The 17,339-nt window shown below is 39.7% G+C and overlaps 1 protein-coding gene across 1 annotated transcript in view; it reads left to right on the forward strand.

The window, feature by feature from the left end:
• Positions 1-17,339, forward strand: part of CEP126 (centrosomal protein 126) — an 89,721-nt gene continuing 72,382 nt past the window's right edge. Inside the window, 2 exon segments of the mRNA XM_032844082.1 lie at positions 1-291; positions 4,522-4,641. Coding sequence (XP_032699973.1) covers positions 164-291; positions 4,522-4,641 — 248 coding nt within the window. The 5' untranslated portion in view covers positions 1-163.

Genomic DNA, 17,339 nt, shown 5'->3' on the forward strand with positions numbered 1-17,339 from the left:
GGTCGCCGCCGCAGCCGCCGCAGCCACCACCGCTGCTGCACGGAAACCGGGACTGGCGCGGCCAACCCCTCCGCGCCCGTGACGCGAGGCCTGAGGGACGGAGTGGAGGGGGGAAGCGAAGGACGCCGGGGCTGCCATGAGGGAGGCGACGCTGAGGTGAAGGATGCTGGCCTGGAGGCCTGGGGCCCGGAGCGTGGTCGCTGGACGGGGCCCCGAGTCGTCGGACGCCCGCGACGGAGCCCCCCTCAGCCCCCGCTTGGGCCGCGGGAGCTGCCGGCCTGCCGCCGACCTGTATCCTTCCCGGGGGTGGTGGCCGGGGTGCTGGCCTGGGCGGCGGACCCTCGCCCCCTGGGGGCCCGGACGTGGGGCAGGACGGGCGGTGGGGTTCGCCGTTCCTCCGCCGGCCGGCTCAGTCAGCCCCCTGCGCCCCCGCCCCCTCCCCCTCCCCGCCGCCGTCCGGGCCCGCGCGCGCGGGTCCCAGCCCCTGTCCCGGCCGCGTCTGTGCGCCCGCACCCCCAACACGGCCGTCCGGCTCTGTGCGCGCCGGGCCCCCGCTCCGCCGTCGGGGTCCGTCCAGCCCGGTGCCCCCCTACCCATCCCGTCCGGGTCCGTGCGCGCCCCCCACCCCGCCGCCCGGGTCCGTGAGTCCCGTCCCTCCATCCCGACTAGGGTGTCCTGCCCCGCGCCGGGCGTCGCAGCTAGATGTCCTGGAACGTCGGGGCGCTGCCGTGTTCTGTGCACCCCCCTTCGGCGTGCCACGGGGAGGGAAGAATCCCCCAAGTGCAGCGTCTCCCTGTCCTTCGAGAGTCCCAGTTAGCAGGTTAAGCTAGCACAGCCGGGTTCTTTCGCAGAGCGGTGGGTTCGCGGCGTGGGTGTCCGGCTGTGCGGGGGCCGCCCTCCCCAGCGCCAGCTGCAGCCCGGTGGGAGCCGCCACGGCTGCGCCGCAGAGAGCTCAGCAGGAAAGAGTTCGGGGTGCGCAACATGCGAGCGTGTGTCCGCCTTCTGAGGACGCTAGGACGGTGACAAGTCGCGTGGGTGCTGCCCGGGGCCGGGACTGGCGGTGAAGGCGGTGACTCCGCGCTCGCTCCCGCCGCAGAGTGCGGGGACTTCTGTCTCGGCTCTGCGGGTGCCCTTAACCAATCCCCCTTCCCCCCCAACCCCGCCCCCGCGCTCGACCCCCGGTTCTGAGAGGCCGCGCTTTCACTGCGACCGAGCAGGGCCTCTGACAGCGGGTGCGGACTCGGGCCGGCGCTGCGCTGGGTTCTGGGGTGCGGACCCCGTGACAGTGAGGACGGCAGGTGTGGTCGGAGCTGCGGCTGGCCTCTCGCCAAGCCATCATCATTCCTGCCGGCCCATGCTGGTCCCCAAAGCTGCGCGCTCAGACGTGTGTTCTGAAGTAAATGGGATCCTTGCGTTTGGATTTGATCTTGTTCCCCTGACACTGTATTCTCATGCACACTACGCCGACCCTGATTTAGTCCCAACTGGAAAGGAGGGAAGCAGGGTCGATGGCTCATTGACAGGGTCAGGAATGAAAAGGTCATAGACTTCATTTTTTAAATTTATGTCGTAAGAACACTGGCTCAACATCAGAGAAAATATTTGTGAATAGAATTAGTAGCATCTCAAAGGAACAAAACCCAACATTAATTCCAGAATTGTAATCATGGTTTCTTGTAAAGAAATACATTACTACAAATATACCTAAATGCTACATCTGTGGTTAAAAGTAAGCAAGTTGTAAACGGCTATTTCAGTAGACGCCCGAGAGGCGTTAATGAAATCCAGCAAGTTCTGCTAATACGTGTTTGTGTATATAATACACGTACAAATGTACCTGCATATCTATCTGCCAGTTTATACGTAAAATATATCTATGGAAGTTTAAATTGGGATAGAGGAATTCTTTTTGAACATTGTAAGGGCTATGACACTAAATCAAGAATATCATATTACTAATTGGAAAAACACTTAAGTACCTTTTGGAAGTATTTGAATGTTCTTAGTGTCTGTGATGTTTTCCGCTGTATGCCTGTTACAGAGTAGGAGCTCAGATTTATTGCACAAATAACTAAATGGGGGGAGAAAAAATGAAAAAACTTTAGTCATGAAATAAGCAAGTGCCTTGGTAAAATTTCTACATGTAATTTCTGAATATGAATCCAATTTTCAGAGACCATCCGGCTTTCTGTTGAAGATGTTTTCTTTCTTGAGTCAGAATCCCCTGACTGTAAAGACTATGAAAGAACAAAACCCTATCAAGTTCATCCAATTAAAATTAACTAAATTTCATTTCGATCTAGAATAGAAATAGAATAAATTTTTCTTTAACAAAATGTGAAAGATCTCTCATGTTCCCTTCATACTGGGCCTCTTTTTTCTCATAAATGTCTCCTCTTCTCCCCTTCATTTTATTTGAGTGCACACCTTGCCTGCCCCTTCTCTACCTGGTTTGTTCCCTATTTTTGATGACCTGCACATGTTCTCCCACCCACATCCTTGGTCCTTTGCACCCCTGTTCCTCTGCCTCAACCACCCAAAAACTACAGAGTCCTACTTCTCTGCTCCTTCACTCGAGTAATAAAAATGCTGTCAGAGAAAAACCATGAAACAATACAGACTGGCTTCACTCAGATGCATGGTTTCCAAGCTTTCTCTGAACAGGAATAGGGATCTCTGCTGTGCCTCTTAATGCCCATGCCAGATCTTTATCATTTCCCGCAGCTCTCAGTAGACTGTCTTAGTACATCATGAGACAACGGACACCAGGAAGGCTCTCAGGTCCCTCTTCACAAACAACACAAATCCACATACTACCAACCACCACTCCCTGCCCCCAACCCCATCTTTTTTTCTAAGCTCACTGATGGGCTATCACTTTTACTATAGAAGATGAGTCTGTTCCCCTGTGTCTTATTATCCTTTTTTCCCCTTCCTCTGTACCCCCAGATTATAAATTGTCCCGCCTTATAATTTACTTTGAACTTATAATGGCATTCTCTCCCTCCAGCCTAAAAACACACTCAGGTCTTGGCTATCCTTAAAATGAACTAAACTAACAGTCAAACCCTTTGATCATAAGAACCCTTTTAACTTTATTCTAGTATCTCCTGTCTCCGTATTCAGAAAAAAGAGTAGTCTAAATTCACTATCTCTACTTTGAGTCACAGTCGGTACACATTCCAAAATTCTAATAAAATGTAAATATGAAATTGTAAAAGAATACTGACAGAAAATAGAATTTCATATTTTTCATGTGTCCAAAGGTATAGTAAGTTTACCTTTTGAAAGGAGAGAAATTTTAAGGGACAAGTGTTTCAATGGTGATTGATTAGTTTAAAACTTTAGTGGAAGGAGAAATTGTATAACTATAATGATCTGGGAAAAATATTTAATACTATAACAGGATTAATATCTACACTATCTATTGAATTTATTAAAATTCATTTTTTAAAAAAATCAAGTTCTCAATAGATGAATGGCCAATGACTGTGAGCTAACAACTCACCAAAGAGGAAAATAAAAATTAGTAATCATACATGGAAAGTAGTCTATTGTGCTAATACATGTATAATAAAACATGGTTTTCTACACGGTCTTTCTAGGAAAAAAAAGTACTATCCTATGCTTATGAGGTTTTGAAACATATATGCATTTTTAATGACCTAAGTTTGTATAACCCTTTTAGAAACCTATTTTTGTCTATAAGTCACCAAAAGCTGTAAAAGAATGCATATATCTTTTGTCCTGTGTATCTACTGCAAATTTTCTGCAAGGAAATTGTTCAGTGACATTTTATTAAGCCATTATTGTATTTTAAGCACCGTGTCAGGCATTGGAATTACAGAAATATGGAGGAGACATGTACTCATAGGATGTACTCATGAAGGTGTCGGGTCGTCCAGTGAGGGTTTTCTCCTAGAAAAGAGGAGGGGAACTGCTCCAGGTGGCCCTGAACCACGGGTGGAGTTGGCCATGCTTGTGCTGGGAGATGATGGCATGATGTGCTGTGACTGGTTCTGTTAGTATCTTTGTGTGTGGGGCCATAGGATTCATGCAGGGAAGTGCTGAGAATTGAAGTTGAAAATACAGACCAGATTATAATGCTTTATATACTAGGTCAGGAGCTTTGGAGTTTATCGTGAGTGTGACAGGGAGCTTTAAGAAAACAACAATGAATGAGAAATCCAATCAGATTTGCATTTAGCAGGTTTCGTGAGGTTCCTAATGAATGAGAAGATATATATGCAGTCTCCTTATCGGAGCTCATGATGTCCAAAAGAACAATTTTTTTTTTCCCCAGGGAAAGTGAGATATATTTCAGTTCTAATACCGAATCAGCTTTTTTGTTTCCACAGAACATTTGCTGGTCACATACTAACACTGCTGTGTACACCGATTAGTTGTTCCACAAAAAATCATCGCATCCTTAGTATGAGGCCATAGTCATATTTATCAGGTGGCGCTGACACTCATCCCCTGAGGTAAAAGCTGTTGTCCTTAACTTTGTGCTATCATTAGAGATATGAAAATGCATCTGGAGAAAAATCTAGAAGAAGAGCGTCAGATATTACTGCAGCAACAAAAAATATGTCGAATTCGAGCACGTAAATATTTTGTGGAATCAAACCGGAGAAAAAAGTAAGTGTATTTTCTTCAGAAGTGTAGAAATTCAGTCATTTTAAGTTAATAGTTTCTCTACTTTGTAGCATTTTATGAACCTAAGTCATGACATTGCTTTAACTGTAAAACACTGATCGAGATTTGTGTGCCTTCATGAATTTTCTTACTGTGTCTCTGCCTAAAGCACAAAGGTGGTGGTGTGCTCATTCCACTGTGGGGGCCATAGCAGTCTTTCTTGTCACAGAACTTCTTGTCGCACTGCCACAGGATGGCTGAAAAATGTGCTGTCTTCCTTGTTTTCTGTATCCTTTCACTGTAAAGTAAAAGATGACTAATTAGTGTTTAGTCTCTAATGGAATGTAATTTGATTTTTTTTTAAGATTTTTATTTATTTATTTGACAGACAGAGATCACAAGCAGGCAGAGAGGCAGGCAGAGAGAGAGGAAGGGAAGCAGGCTCCCTGCTGAGCAGAGAGCCCGGTGCGGGACTCGATCCCAGACCGGGATCATGCCCTGAGCCGAAGGCAGAGGCTTAACCCACTGAGCCACCCGGGTGCCCCGGAATGTAATTTGATTTTAATTTACTATGCACTTTTATATAACTTTTCTAGATAGCTATGCTCATTCATCCAATCAGAAAATGGGTGAAAATGTAAATAATGGTGGAAATAGGTTGCAAAGACTATTGTGACTACCATAAAAAAAAAAAGCTTTCTAAGCTGAAAGCCTAATAAAGTGGAAGTATGAACCATCCAGTCACTGCTCACCATTTTTCCAGATTTCTTTGAATAATTAATTTTGTTTTTTAGACAGATTGTTAATAATGTTTTCGCTACCTTGTCTGTATTTCGTCAGTACATCAATAGCACATCCCTAGAGTGTATAAACTACATCATTGGGCATGTGTTGCAAATCCTGTTTGGGGAATACAGAATTGTTTACCTGTAACTTTTTCTGGCATTGTATTTCTCTTTAGATTAACTCTTATATTGTCTGGTATAGTTGAAGTTACTTAATGAAGCTTGTGTTTTGTATTTGTGTCTTCCTGTTTTTCTCCTACCTCTTATCTCTGGGGGCATATAAAAGGCACATGACAGGTGTTCAGTAAAGACACGTAGTCATATGCTGAATCAGTCATGGGCTCTGGAGTCAGAAATCTAGGTTTAAGTCCCCATTCCATGAGTTAGAGCAATTTAATCTCTTTGAGCCTCGGTTTCTCAGTTATGATTAGAATTAATAGCATCCATTTCAAGGGATTATTATGTAAAGCAAAAAGGTAGTGTTAGGAATAGTTGAAAACATGTGGAAAATATTTATCACACTGACCAGTAGTGCTTCTTCCTTAGTTTATTTTGTTGAATAAGAATTAATATTTGTCAATTGTGTGTTTTCTAACAATTGAGCTACTTTGTAAAATAGCACAAAGTACCTTCCTGTCTTCTCTCATCATCAAACACTTTTCTCTTTAAAAAAACAAAATTCTAATGTAGAAAGAAGACAAATTTTGGTTTAAAATTCTAAGAAGCAGAACATTTTCCAATATAATTTATGTTTTATATTTCTGTTACCCTACAGTGCTGTGTAAAGATACTTTAAAATTTCTTTTTAAAGCTAATAGTTTTTCTTTTTAAAAGGGAGCCAAATTATTTGTGCACTTCCTAATTTCAGAATATGTCTATCATCATGGCCTTTTTGACCTTGCCAATATCTATCCATTTATGTTTTACATCATCTAAGGTTATGCTGTCCACTTACATTATGGTCACACTGTTTTTCTTTAAAAAACCATTTTTCTTACAAGCAGAAACGTTCTCCTTCCACTCTTAGTGAGTTATGTTTTGACATTAACAGTGCTGTGTCCCCTGTAGTTTTCAAAGGAAAACGTTCACAACATCAGCTTCTCTACTTATTGCCATCAATTGCTTAAAATTACACACATTGTAATTTTCTGGTTATTTGCTACTGCTTGGCCTTCCTATTTGCCAGTATTTTTCTTATATGTTTTTATTATATTCTCAAGTTTTCTATTCTCTCATTTAGTATCTATAGAAGGGAGTCCCCTTTGTTTTACTCCCAAGACCTCTACCTTCACCACTACCTTCAGTAGACACTGCCCGGTATGCACTGGTTATCTTTAGGCCTAATGTGTAACTGGCATTCTGGGACTTCCCTTTCTTGCTCTTGCCTCCACAGCATCCCTTTTGTTTTGTTTTACAACATTAGTTCACTGGATCACGTCTTCCCAGAGTTCTCCAATATGCTGTTGTGTAGACCAAATGATCTTTAGACATCACGTAAAGAAATGAACTATTTCCTACATTTTTTTAATTTTCAATTTTAGAACTGTCTTTGGTCAGTAACTGAACAGGCATTTATGTACTGAATGAGCATAACTGGCTGAGTACCACCGATTAAGCATTGTGTCAGGAAAAAAAATTGTTTATTCTATTATTAAACTTCAGAAATGGCAATATGATTTAATGTGATTTCATAAGGAAAAAATTGAAATACATTTTAAGAAGTATGCAAAAGGAGTCTCAGGTAGTTTTTTTTAAGTTTGTTATAATTTTGTTTTTCAATTTTTTTTTTTTTAAGATTTTACTTATTTAATTGACAGAACAGGAAAGCACAAGCAGGGGAAGCAGCAGAGGGAGAGGGAGAAGCAGTGGAGCAGGGAGCCCGATGTGGGGCTCGATCCTAGGACCCTGGGATCGTGACCTGGGCCGAAGTCAGTTGTTTAACTGAGCCACCCAGATGCCCCTAGATTTTAAGAAGTGTGCAAAAGGAGCTTCAGATAGTTTTAAGTTTGTTTTAATTTTGTTTCTTCAATTTGTGTTTTTCGATTTCAGATATGAGTGAAATCATGTGGCATTTGTTTTTCTCCTTTTGGTTCATTTCACTTAACATAATACTCTGAGGTTTCATGCATGTTGTCACCATTGGCAGGATTTCATTACATTTTATGGCTGAGTAGTATTCCAATGTATCAATATATCTTTTTTATTCATTTGTCTACTGATAGGCACTCAATATGTTGACTATTTTAATTACTGCTGCAGTGAACATAAGAATGCATATATTTTTTAAATTACTGTTTTTACGTTATTCAGATAAATATCTGGAAACGGAAGAGCTGGGTCATAATGTAGTTCTATTCTTCGTTTATTGCGGAATCTACATGTGAGTTTCCATAGTGTTTGCACCAATTTGCAATGTCAGCGGTAGTGGGTAAGAGTTCCCCCTTCTCCGTATCCTCCCCAATGGCTCTGATTTCTCCTCGATAGCAGCCATTCTTGCCGTGAGGTGATTTCTTACAGGGGTTCTGACTTGAATTGCTCTAGTGATTAGTGGTGCCGAGCATCCTATTCAGATGCCTGTCGACCATCTGTGTGTCTTTGGAAAAATTTCTTTCAGATCCTCCGCCCATTTTTAACCAAGTTGTTCATTTTTTTGTTCTTGAGTTGCATGAATTCTTTACATATTTTAGATGTTAACCCCTTATTGGATATACGGTTTGAGAGTCAGCTATATGGTGTGCAATTCAGCAGGCTGCCTTTTCACTTTGCTGACGGTTTCCTTTGCTGTGCGGAAGCATTTGTTGGATGTGGTTCCATTTGTCGATTTTTTCTTTTTGTTGTAGTTGTTCCCTTTGCTTTTGTTCCCTTTGCTTTCAAAAAACCAGTAGCTGTGACTGACATGAAGGAGCTTACTGCCTGTGTTTTCTTCTAGGAGTTTTACGGCTTCAGGTCTTACATTCAAGCATTTAATCCATTTTAAGTTAGTTTGTGTGTATGGTGTAAGACAGTAGTCTAATTCCATTCTTTTGCAGTTTTTTTTGTTTTGAAGTTCTTCCGTTTCCTCAGCACCATTAATCAAAGAGACTGTCCTTTCTCCATTGTGTGTTCTTGGCTTCTTTGTCATACATTAATTATCTGTATATGTGTAGGTGTATTTCTGGTTTCTCAATCCGGTTCCATTATCTGTGTGTCTCTTTTTATACCAGTAACATACCGTTTTGATTACTATAGGTTTGTAGTATAGTGCGATATCAGGGGGTGTGATACCTCCAGCTCTGTTCTTTCTCAATATTGTTTTGACTATTTCACATCTTTTGTGATCCCATACAAATTTTAGAACGATTCTGTTCTGCAAAGTATGCCGTTGGTGTTTTGATAGGGATTGCTTTGAATCTATAGATTGCTTGATGTGGTGTGGACATTCTCCATGCTCTATGTAGTATGGGATTCTTCTAATTCTTCTAATCTGTGATCATAGAATACCTTTACATTTATTTGTGTCTTCAGTTTCTTTCACCAGTGTCTTATAGCTTTCAGTGTAGAGGGCTTTATGCCCTTGGTTACATTTATTGCCAGATATCTTACTCTTTTTGATGCAGTTGTAAATGGGATTGTTTTCTTGATTTATCCTTCTGACGCATCATTATTAGTGTAGAGAAATGCAGTGGATTTCTGTATATTGATTTTGTAACCTGCAACTTTACTGAATTTATTTATTCTAACAGTTTTTTTTTTGGTAGATTCTTTAGGGTTTTCTGTATATAGTATCATGTCATCTGATAATAGTGACAATATTGTTTCTATCTTTGTGATTCGAATGCCTTGTTTTTTCCTTGCCTAAGTGCCTTGGCTGGGACTTCCAGGACTCTGTTGGATACTAGTGCCAAGAGTGAGCATCCACATCTTGCTCCTGTTCTTAGAGGATCACCATTATGATATTAGCAGTGGGATTATCGTGTGTGGCTTTTATTATGTTTAGGTACTTTCCCTCTCTACCCACTTTGAGTTTTTATCATAAATGTTGAATTTTGTCAAATGCTTTTTCTGCATGTATTGACATGATCATATAATTTTTATCTTTCATTTTGTTAATGTGGTGACTCTGTTTAACTGATTGCGGGTGTTGAACCATCCTTACATCCCAGGAATACATCCCGTTTGATCCTGGCGTATAATCCTTTTAATGTATTGTTGGATTTGGTTTTCTAAAATACGTTGATGATTCTTCCATCTGTGTTCATCAAGGATTTTGGCCTGTAGTTTTCCTTTTTTGTGATGTCTTTTTCTGGTTCTCATATCAGGGCAATGCTGGCCTTGTAGAATTGTTTGGGCTTTCATTCCTCTTCAATTTTTTTGGAAGAGTTTGAGAAGTATACATAATAAATCTTCTTTGAATATTTGGTAGAGTATGCCGGTGACGTCTTTTGGTCCTGGACTTTTGTTTTGGAGGGAGATTTTTGATTATTGATTCATTCTCCTTACTAATAATTTGTCAGTTCTAATTTTTTATTTCATTATGATTCAGTCTTGGAAGATTGTATGTTCATAGGAAATTATCTGTTTCTTCCAGATTTTCCAGTTTATTGAAGTATAATTGCTCCTAATAATCTGGTATGATCCTTTGTATATCTGTAATGTCAGTTGTAATTTCTCCTCTTTCATTTCTAATTGTATTTATTTGGGTTCTCTCTCTCTCTTCTCTTCTTGGTTAGTCTAGTCCTAGCTGGAGTTTGCTGATTTTGTTTATCTTTTCAAAGAACCAGCTCTTAGTAGTTTCATTGATCTTTTCTACTATCCTTTTAGTCTCCATGCATTTCTTTCCACTCTGAACCTATTTTCCTCCTTCTACTACTTTGGGACTTTGTTGTTCTTTTTCTAGTTCCTTTAGATATAAAGTTAGATTGTTTCACCTTTTTTTTTTTGTATTTTGAGGAAGATCTGTCTTGCTATGAACTTCCCTCTTAGAATAGCTTTTGCTGTATATAGATTTTGGCATGTTATATTTCTGTTTTTATTTCTCCCTAGGTTTTTTTTTTAAATTTCTTCTATTACCCAGTAGTTGCTCAGTAACATGCTCTTTAATTTCCACATACCTGTAGTTTTCCCATTTGTCTTCTCATAATTAACTTCTAGTTTTATACAATTATGTTTGGAAAAGATATTTGATTGATATGTTTTTAATCTTCTTGAATTTATTGAGATTGTTTTGTAGTCCAACATGTGATCTATCCTAGAGAATGTTTTATGTACACTTGAAAAGAATGTGTATTTTGCTGCTTTTGGATGGAATGTTCTGTAAATATTAAGTCCATCTCATCTAATGTGTTTTTGAAGGCTGATGTTTCCTTGTTGATTATTTTGTCTGAAAGATCTATCCATTAATGAAACATGGATATTGAAGTTTCCTACTATTAGGATATTGTTTTCAATTTCTCTCTTTAAGTCTGTTAATGTTCGCTTTATATATTTTGGTACTTCTATCCTGGGTACATGTATATTTGTAAATGTTATATTTTTTGGTGGATTAACCCCTTTATCATTATACAGTGCCCTCTTTGCCTCAAGTTACAGTCTTTGTTTTAAAGTGTATTTTGTCCGATAATGAGTATAATAACTACTCCAGCTTTCTTTTCATTTTCATTTACATGAAATATCTTTTTCCATTCCTTTACTTTTCAGGTCCATGTGTGCTTATTTCTCAAGCTAGTCTCTCGTAGGCAACATACAGATAAGTCTTGGTTTTTTAAATCCATTCAGTTACTCTTTTGATTGGTGAATTTAGGCCATTTACATTTAAAATAATTATTGATAAATGTGCACTTATTGCAATTTTGTTAATTGTTTTATGGCTATTTCTGTTGTTTCTCTTTGTTCCTTTCTTCTCTTGTCTTTTGTGGTGTGGCTTTCTGTAGTGTTATGTTTAGATTCCTTTTTTTTTTTCTTTTGGTATTTACTATAAGTTATTTCCTTGTGATTACTGTGAGATGCGTATAAAATATCCTATGTAAATAGCATCCTTTTTTAGTTGATAGCAACTAAATTTTAAACACATTCCAAAGCTTTATCTTTTTATAACCCCCCTATGTTTTATATTTTCAATGACCTATTTTACATCTTTTTATCTCATGTTTCCCTTAACTATTTATTGTACTTTTAATTAATTTTACTACTTTTGTCTTTTAACCTTCATGCTGGCTTTATAAGTGATTGATCTACTACCATTGTTATATATTTACCTTTTCCAATGAGGTTTTTACTTTTCTGTGTTTCCTTATTAATTAGTGCCATTTTTTTTTCAGCTTAAAGAAATTTCTCTAACATTTCTTATAAGGCTAGTTTAGTGGTGATGAACTCCTTTTACTCTAAATCTGTCCTTCAAGTCTGAGTGGTAACTTGGCTCTGTAGAGAATTTTCAATTGAAATGTGTTGTTTTGTTTGTTTGTCTGTATAGCACCTTCAGTTTATGTCATGCCACTCTCTTCTGGCCTGTCACGTTTCTGCTGGAAGATCTCCTGAGAGTTTGTGGAGTTTCCCTTGTATATAACAAATTGTTTTTCCTTGCTGCTTTTAGGATTCTCTCTTTATATTTAACTTTTACCATTTTAATTATAATATGTCTCATATGGATTTCTTTGTGTTCATCTTATTTGGAACTCTCTGGGCTTCCTGGGTCTGGGTGTCTGATTCCTTCCCCAGGTTGAGGAAGGTTCCAGCCATTATTTCTCAGATATTTTTTCTGGCTCTTTCTATATGTTGTCATCTTCTAGGCTCTCTATAATATGAATGTTGTTCTGCCTGCTCTTGTCCCAAAGGTCCCTTACAGTGTCTTCACTGTTATTATTTTTATAATGATTTTATTTATTCATTGGCGAGAGATACAGAGACAGACAGAGGGAGCACAAGCAGGGGGAGAGGCAGAGGGGGAGGGAGAAGCAGACTCCCTGCAGAGCTGGGAGCCCACATGGGGCTTGATCCCAGGACCTGGAAATCATGACCTGAGCCGAAGGCAGACGCTTAACCATCTGAGCCACCCAGGCACCCCTGTCTTCACCGTTCTTAATCCCTGTTTAATTTTACTGCTCAGTCTGTGTGGGTTCCACTGCTTTGTCTTCTGGCTCATTGATTTGTTCAGCTTCATTCAGGCTGCTGTCGAGCCCTTCTGGCAGAGTTTTCAGTTCAGTTACAACTTCTGTTTGCTACATGATGTTTATCCATTCTTCTTCCAAGTGTGGTGAACATCTTTATAACCATTACTTTGAACTCTTTATCAGGTAGATTTCTTATTACCATTTCATTAGCTTTTTCTAAGCTATTATCTTGTTCTTTCTTTTGGAACACATTCATCTTTGTCCTCATTTTTCCTAATGCTTTATGTTTGTTTCTACATATTTATATAAGGCAGCAACCTCTCCCAGTCTTGAAGGGGTGGCCTCGTGTAAAAGATGTCCTATGAGGCCGAGAAGCACAGTCTCCCTCGTCAGCAGAGCAAGACACTCAGGAACTATCTCCTGTGTGGCCTGTGTGCACTCTTACTGTGGTGAGACCATGGCTGTGCACGCTCGTAGGCAGGGCTGAAGCTCAGTCTGGCTGCAGGAAGCATCTGAGACTGTTGCCATGTTTCAGCAGGCTAGGATAGCCTCTGACCCCAGCTGTGACACATTCCTGACCATGCACACACTGTGGGCATGACTCCTGGGGACACACCCACTGTTGCTAGCAGCAGATTAGAGGGAAATTCCAAAAGGCTGCTCCCTGGTGCTGGAGTTAGTAAGGTCAACTGAGATAACAAAAATGGCCTTCTGCCATTGTCTCAGTCCCAGGGGAGAGTCCCTACTGTTTCCCAACCCTCTGGCAGACACGTAAAGGTTCATAAATGGGTCACTCTTACCTGTTGTCTGTGCGCAGTTCAGATTGGTGTTTGAGTCCTTGCAAAAGCCTTTTAGAGTGAGTTTTCTCTTCCCTACAGTTTTATAGTTTTCCTGAACATAATCCCTGTTGATTTTCGAAGACTGGTATTTCGGGGCTCATCTCTCCTGTGCAGAATCTAAGGTTTGAGGCACCTGGTATGAAGCTGGAAGCTCTTACTCCTCAGGGAAATATTCCATACCTTTTATATCCCTTCTGATTATGACTCACAGCAACTGGGGTGCCATTTTTCCCCTAGCAAATTTGTATTTCTGCCTCTTTCCCTTACTGATGTTGTCCTTTTATCTTTTGTTGTGGAGGCTCCATTCATTCCATTTTCAGGTCCCTTTCAGAGGGAGTTATTCCATATGTAGTTGTAAATTTGTGTCCATGGGAGAAGGTGGTTCAGGATCTTGCTAGGGTTTTATCTTGAACCCAACTCAGCCTTCAGATAGTTTTAAAATACTAAAGTAAGCATATAGACTTAAAAGTTCAGATGATGATCAGAAAAAATTTCTGTGTAACTAACCAGCAGAATAAGAGAGAAAAGGACAGAATGCAGAAAATTCCCCAAGTAAAGAGAAGAAAGACTACCAGGTAATAAGTGAGGGGCAAGGACTTGGGAAGACTCACTAAAATCTATGATAAAAAAAAAAAAAATACCCTAAAGGCAGAAGGAAATTACCTAAAGAATCATGGAATGAATACCTGTTGATCATGAAATAATGGGGTATCTGCATTATCTGTTTGTGAAAATGATGGAGTTTGAAGTTTCCCATGAAGCAGAAAATTTGTACCCTTTAATAAATAAGAAGAAATTATACTTTAAGCAATAAGTCATACTTATCACATTTATCACTTGAATATATATCATAAGCTAAAAAATATACAATGATTCAAATTAGGTCAGATGTCAGTATGTGTAAATATCCCTGGGTGTATTATGCATAATATGTTAATAGAAAATTAAAGGAATTTAGGATATTTACAAGTAATCTTTGACCATTTAACAATGTTCTAGGGGATAGCCATTTCCTCACCAAACTCAAAATCATGTTTGCTGGGAGACTTAAAGATTCATATACTAAAGATAAAAAATAAAATGCATGATTCTTGCCCTGAAATTGCTACTAGTGAAGTAATAAAGGTTGGCAACGCTGTGTATTAAATACTGTGACAGTCTCCTATGTGGTTCTGTGTCACGGCCAGCGTGACAAATCGATCAGGAACATGAGGGTAAGAGGATGGTGAAAAGAAATTAAGAGACAAAGAGATGGGGGCAGGAGGAGCACTGAGGAGGATGTCCAACAGTACCGATTTTATTCCACATCTTACAAGCATTTATAAGGCAGATCACAATAGGAGGAGTAATACATCAGTACCTAGTCAGATGACCGCAAGTTTCTATAACAAGTTTACATTAACTACAAACAAATCTCGTGATGCCAGGTAGTCACGGCTAATGCCATTAGCTACTATTGATACTAAGAAGTTACAATCAACCAGGGAGTGGATTATGGGAGGTACAGGAACAACAAGGACCAACTAAGAATATGACCCTAACCACATTGTTCCCTTCTATAGGGAGAGCATGTGGGAAGTCACGTAGGCGAGCGCACGACACATAGCACAGACCCTTTCTCAGTGCTACTCAACCTTTCCTGTCCGTAACCCTTTATTAAGGCATTTGGACTTAAGGGAGACACAAGTCAGGGCCTGGTTTGGTCCTCGTCTCAAGCCTTATTGTGGCCTCCAACAGTTCTGTGGGAACATACTCACACGCTGCAGGATGAGAGAAGAACTCCAGGAAGAATAAAGTCTTATTGGATGACCAGGAGTTTCCAGGGTCCTGAGGGGTAAGCATGTTTAACACAAAGAGGACAATATGTGAAAAAGTTTAATGTTGTAAAATACAAGACAAAAATTTTATGTCATTTATACAGGAAAATGTGAAAAAGTATCAGGAGATGAAATTATAGAGTTGGTTGGAAATATTTCATAACATAACTTCTTTGCCAAGCTAAAGAAATTAAACCCTATCCTTAGTACTTGGGAGATGCTGTTGAAGGAGGAAAATCAGAGTGTCATAATCAGATTTATATTTTAGCTCATCACAGCAAAGGGTTGGAGGGTGAAATGAAAGCAATTGGTGGCAGAGAGAACAAGTTAGAAAGTTGTTTTACTGACCTGGGGAGAACATGAGCGCAGAAGCAGGGTTGTGACTGAGTGGGTAGGGTCTGTAGGAGTCCAAGGTCAGGTATGGGCGGTATGTGGAGAGCATTGTCAGAAAGGGAATACTTAAAGCTTATATTTTTATATTTTTCATATAAGTCATTCTAAATTACAGTGTACATTTCTGTGATCTTTTATACAGATTATAATAAATATTGTTTGAGTTTTCCTTTACACCCTAGGATGATGATTATAAGCATCAAATATTCTTTGTTTTCTTGCTGTTTTTCCCTTGAGCTGTTAAGCTTTATTTAGTTCAAGATAGTGGCCTGACAGTAAGTTTGGTGCATTTATCTGTTAAAGATTTTCTCTTTCACTGTTAGCTGAAATTTCTCTTTTTTAAATTAAAGTCTTTATTTTAAGATAATTGTAGATTCACAAGCAGTTGTAAAAAAATAGAGATCCCATAGTACCCTTTACTCAGTTTCCCCCAGTGATAGAATCTTGAAAAATTATAGTTCAGTCTCACAACCCGAACCATGCCCTCTTCACAGTCAAGATACAGAACACCTGCGTCATCGCCAAGATTCCTCGCACTGCCCTTTCATAGTGACACCCACTTCCCTCCCACTCCTACCCCTGGAAATCACTAATCTGTCCTGATTTCTATAGTTTTTTCATTTCGAGGGTGTTATATAAATGCCATCATACTGTATGTAATGTTTTGGAATTGACTTTTTTCACTCGGCACAATACTCTGGAATTCATCCAGGTTGTCGTGTGCGTCAGTAGTTCATCTTGTTTTATTGCTGTGTGTTTTCCGTGATACAGATGCACCAAAGTGTGCTTAGCCGTTCCTTCATTGAAGGGCATCTGGCTGATTTCCTGTTTGGGTTACTATGAATAAAGCTGCTATAAACATTCATGTATAGGTTTTTGTGTGATTATAAATTTTTATTTCTTTGTATAAATGACTGGAAGTACAACTGCTGGATCATGGTGGTTGCACGTTACTGTGTTAAGAAATTGCCAGACTGGGTTTCACAGTGACTGTGCCCACTAACACTGTCAGATCCCAGTTTTCCACATTCTCACCAGCATTGATGGTGTTAGTGTTTTTTTATTTTAACCACTTTTATGGGTGTGTAGTAATATCTCACTGTATTTTTAATTTTCATTTCCCTAATGGCTAGTGATGTACCATATTTTTTCATGCATATATTTGCTATCTGCTTAACCTCTTTAATGACATTTTTGTTAGTGTCTTTTGTATGTTTTCTAATCAGATTACATGCTTTTTCACTGTTGAGTGTGAGAGGACTATATACATTCTAGATACTTTGACAGACATCTACTCTGGATCTTCTCTTTTCATCTTCTTCACTGGGTCTTTCCTGGAGCAACACTGACTATTTTTATAAAGTCTGGTTTGTCCGTTTTTCTTTTTATACATTGTGCTTTGGTGTCAAGTCTAAGAACTCTTTGCTTAACCCTAGATCTAGAACATTTTCTCCTGTTTTTTTTTTCTAAAAGTTTATATTTTTATATTTCATGGTTTTATAGTCCATGATTCATTGTGAGTTAATTTCTGTATAAAAAATAAGACTTAGGACCCCATCTTCAAAATTCAGTTGAGCATATTCATGTGGGTCTATTTCTGGGTTTTCTTTTCTGTTTATCTGTATATTGTTGTGTCCACCAATACCTTAATTTTGATTGTGATTGTGTAGCCATATAATATGTAGTTACAGAATTATGATTGTACTGCCATATCATGTCTAGTTATGGAATTGTGATTGTGGCGCGGTATCGTGTGTAGTTATGGAATTGTATCGAGTGTAG

The sequence above is a fragment of the Lontra canadensis genome, unplaced genomic scaffold, assembly GCF_010015895.1.
Source record: "Lontra canadensis isolate GAN:19392208 unplaced genomic scaffold, GSC_riverotter_1.0 scaffold147, whole genome shotgun sequence".
NCBI lineage: Eukaryota > Metazoa > Chordata > Mammalia > Carnivora > Mustelidae > Lontra > Lontra canadensis.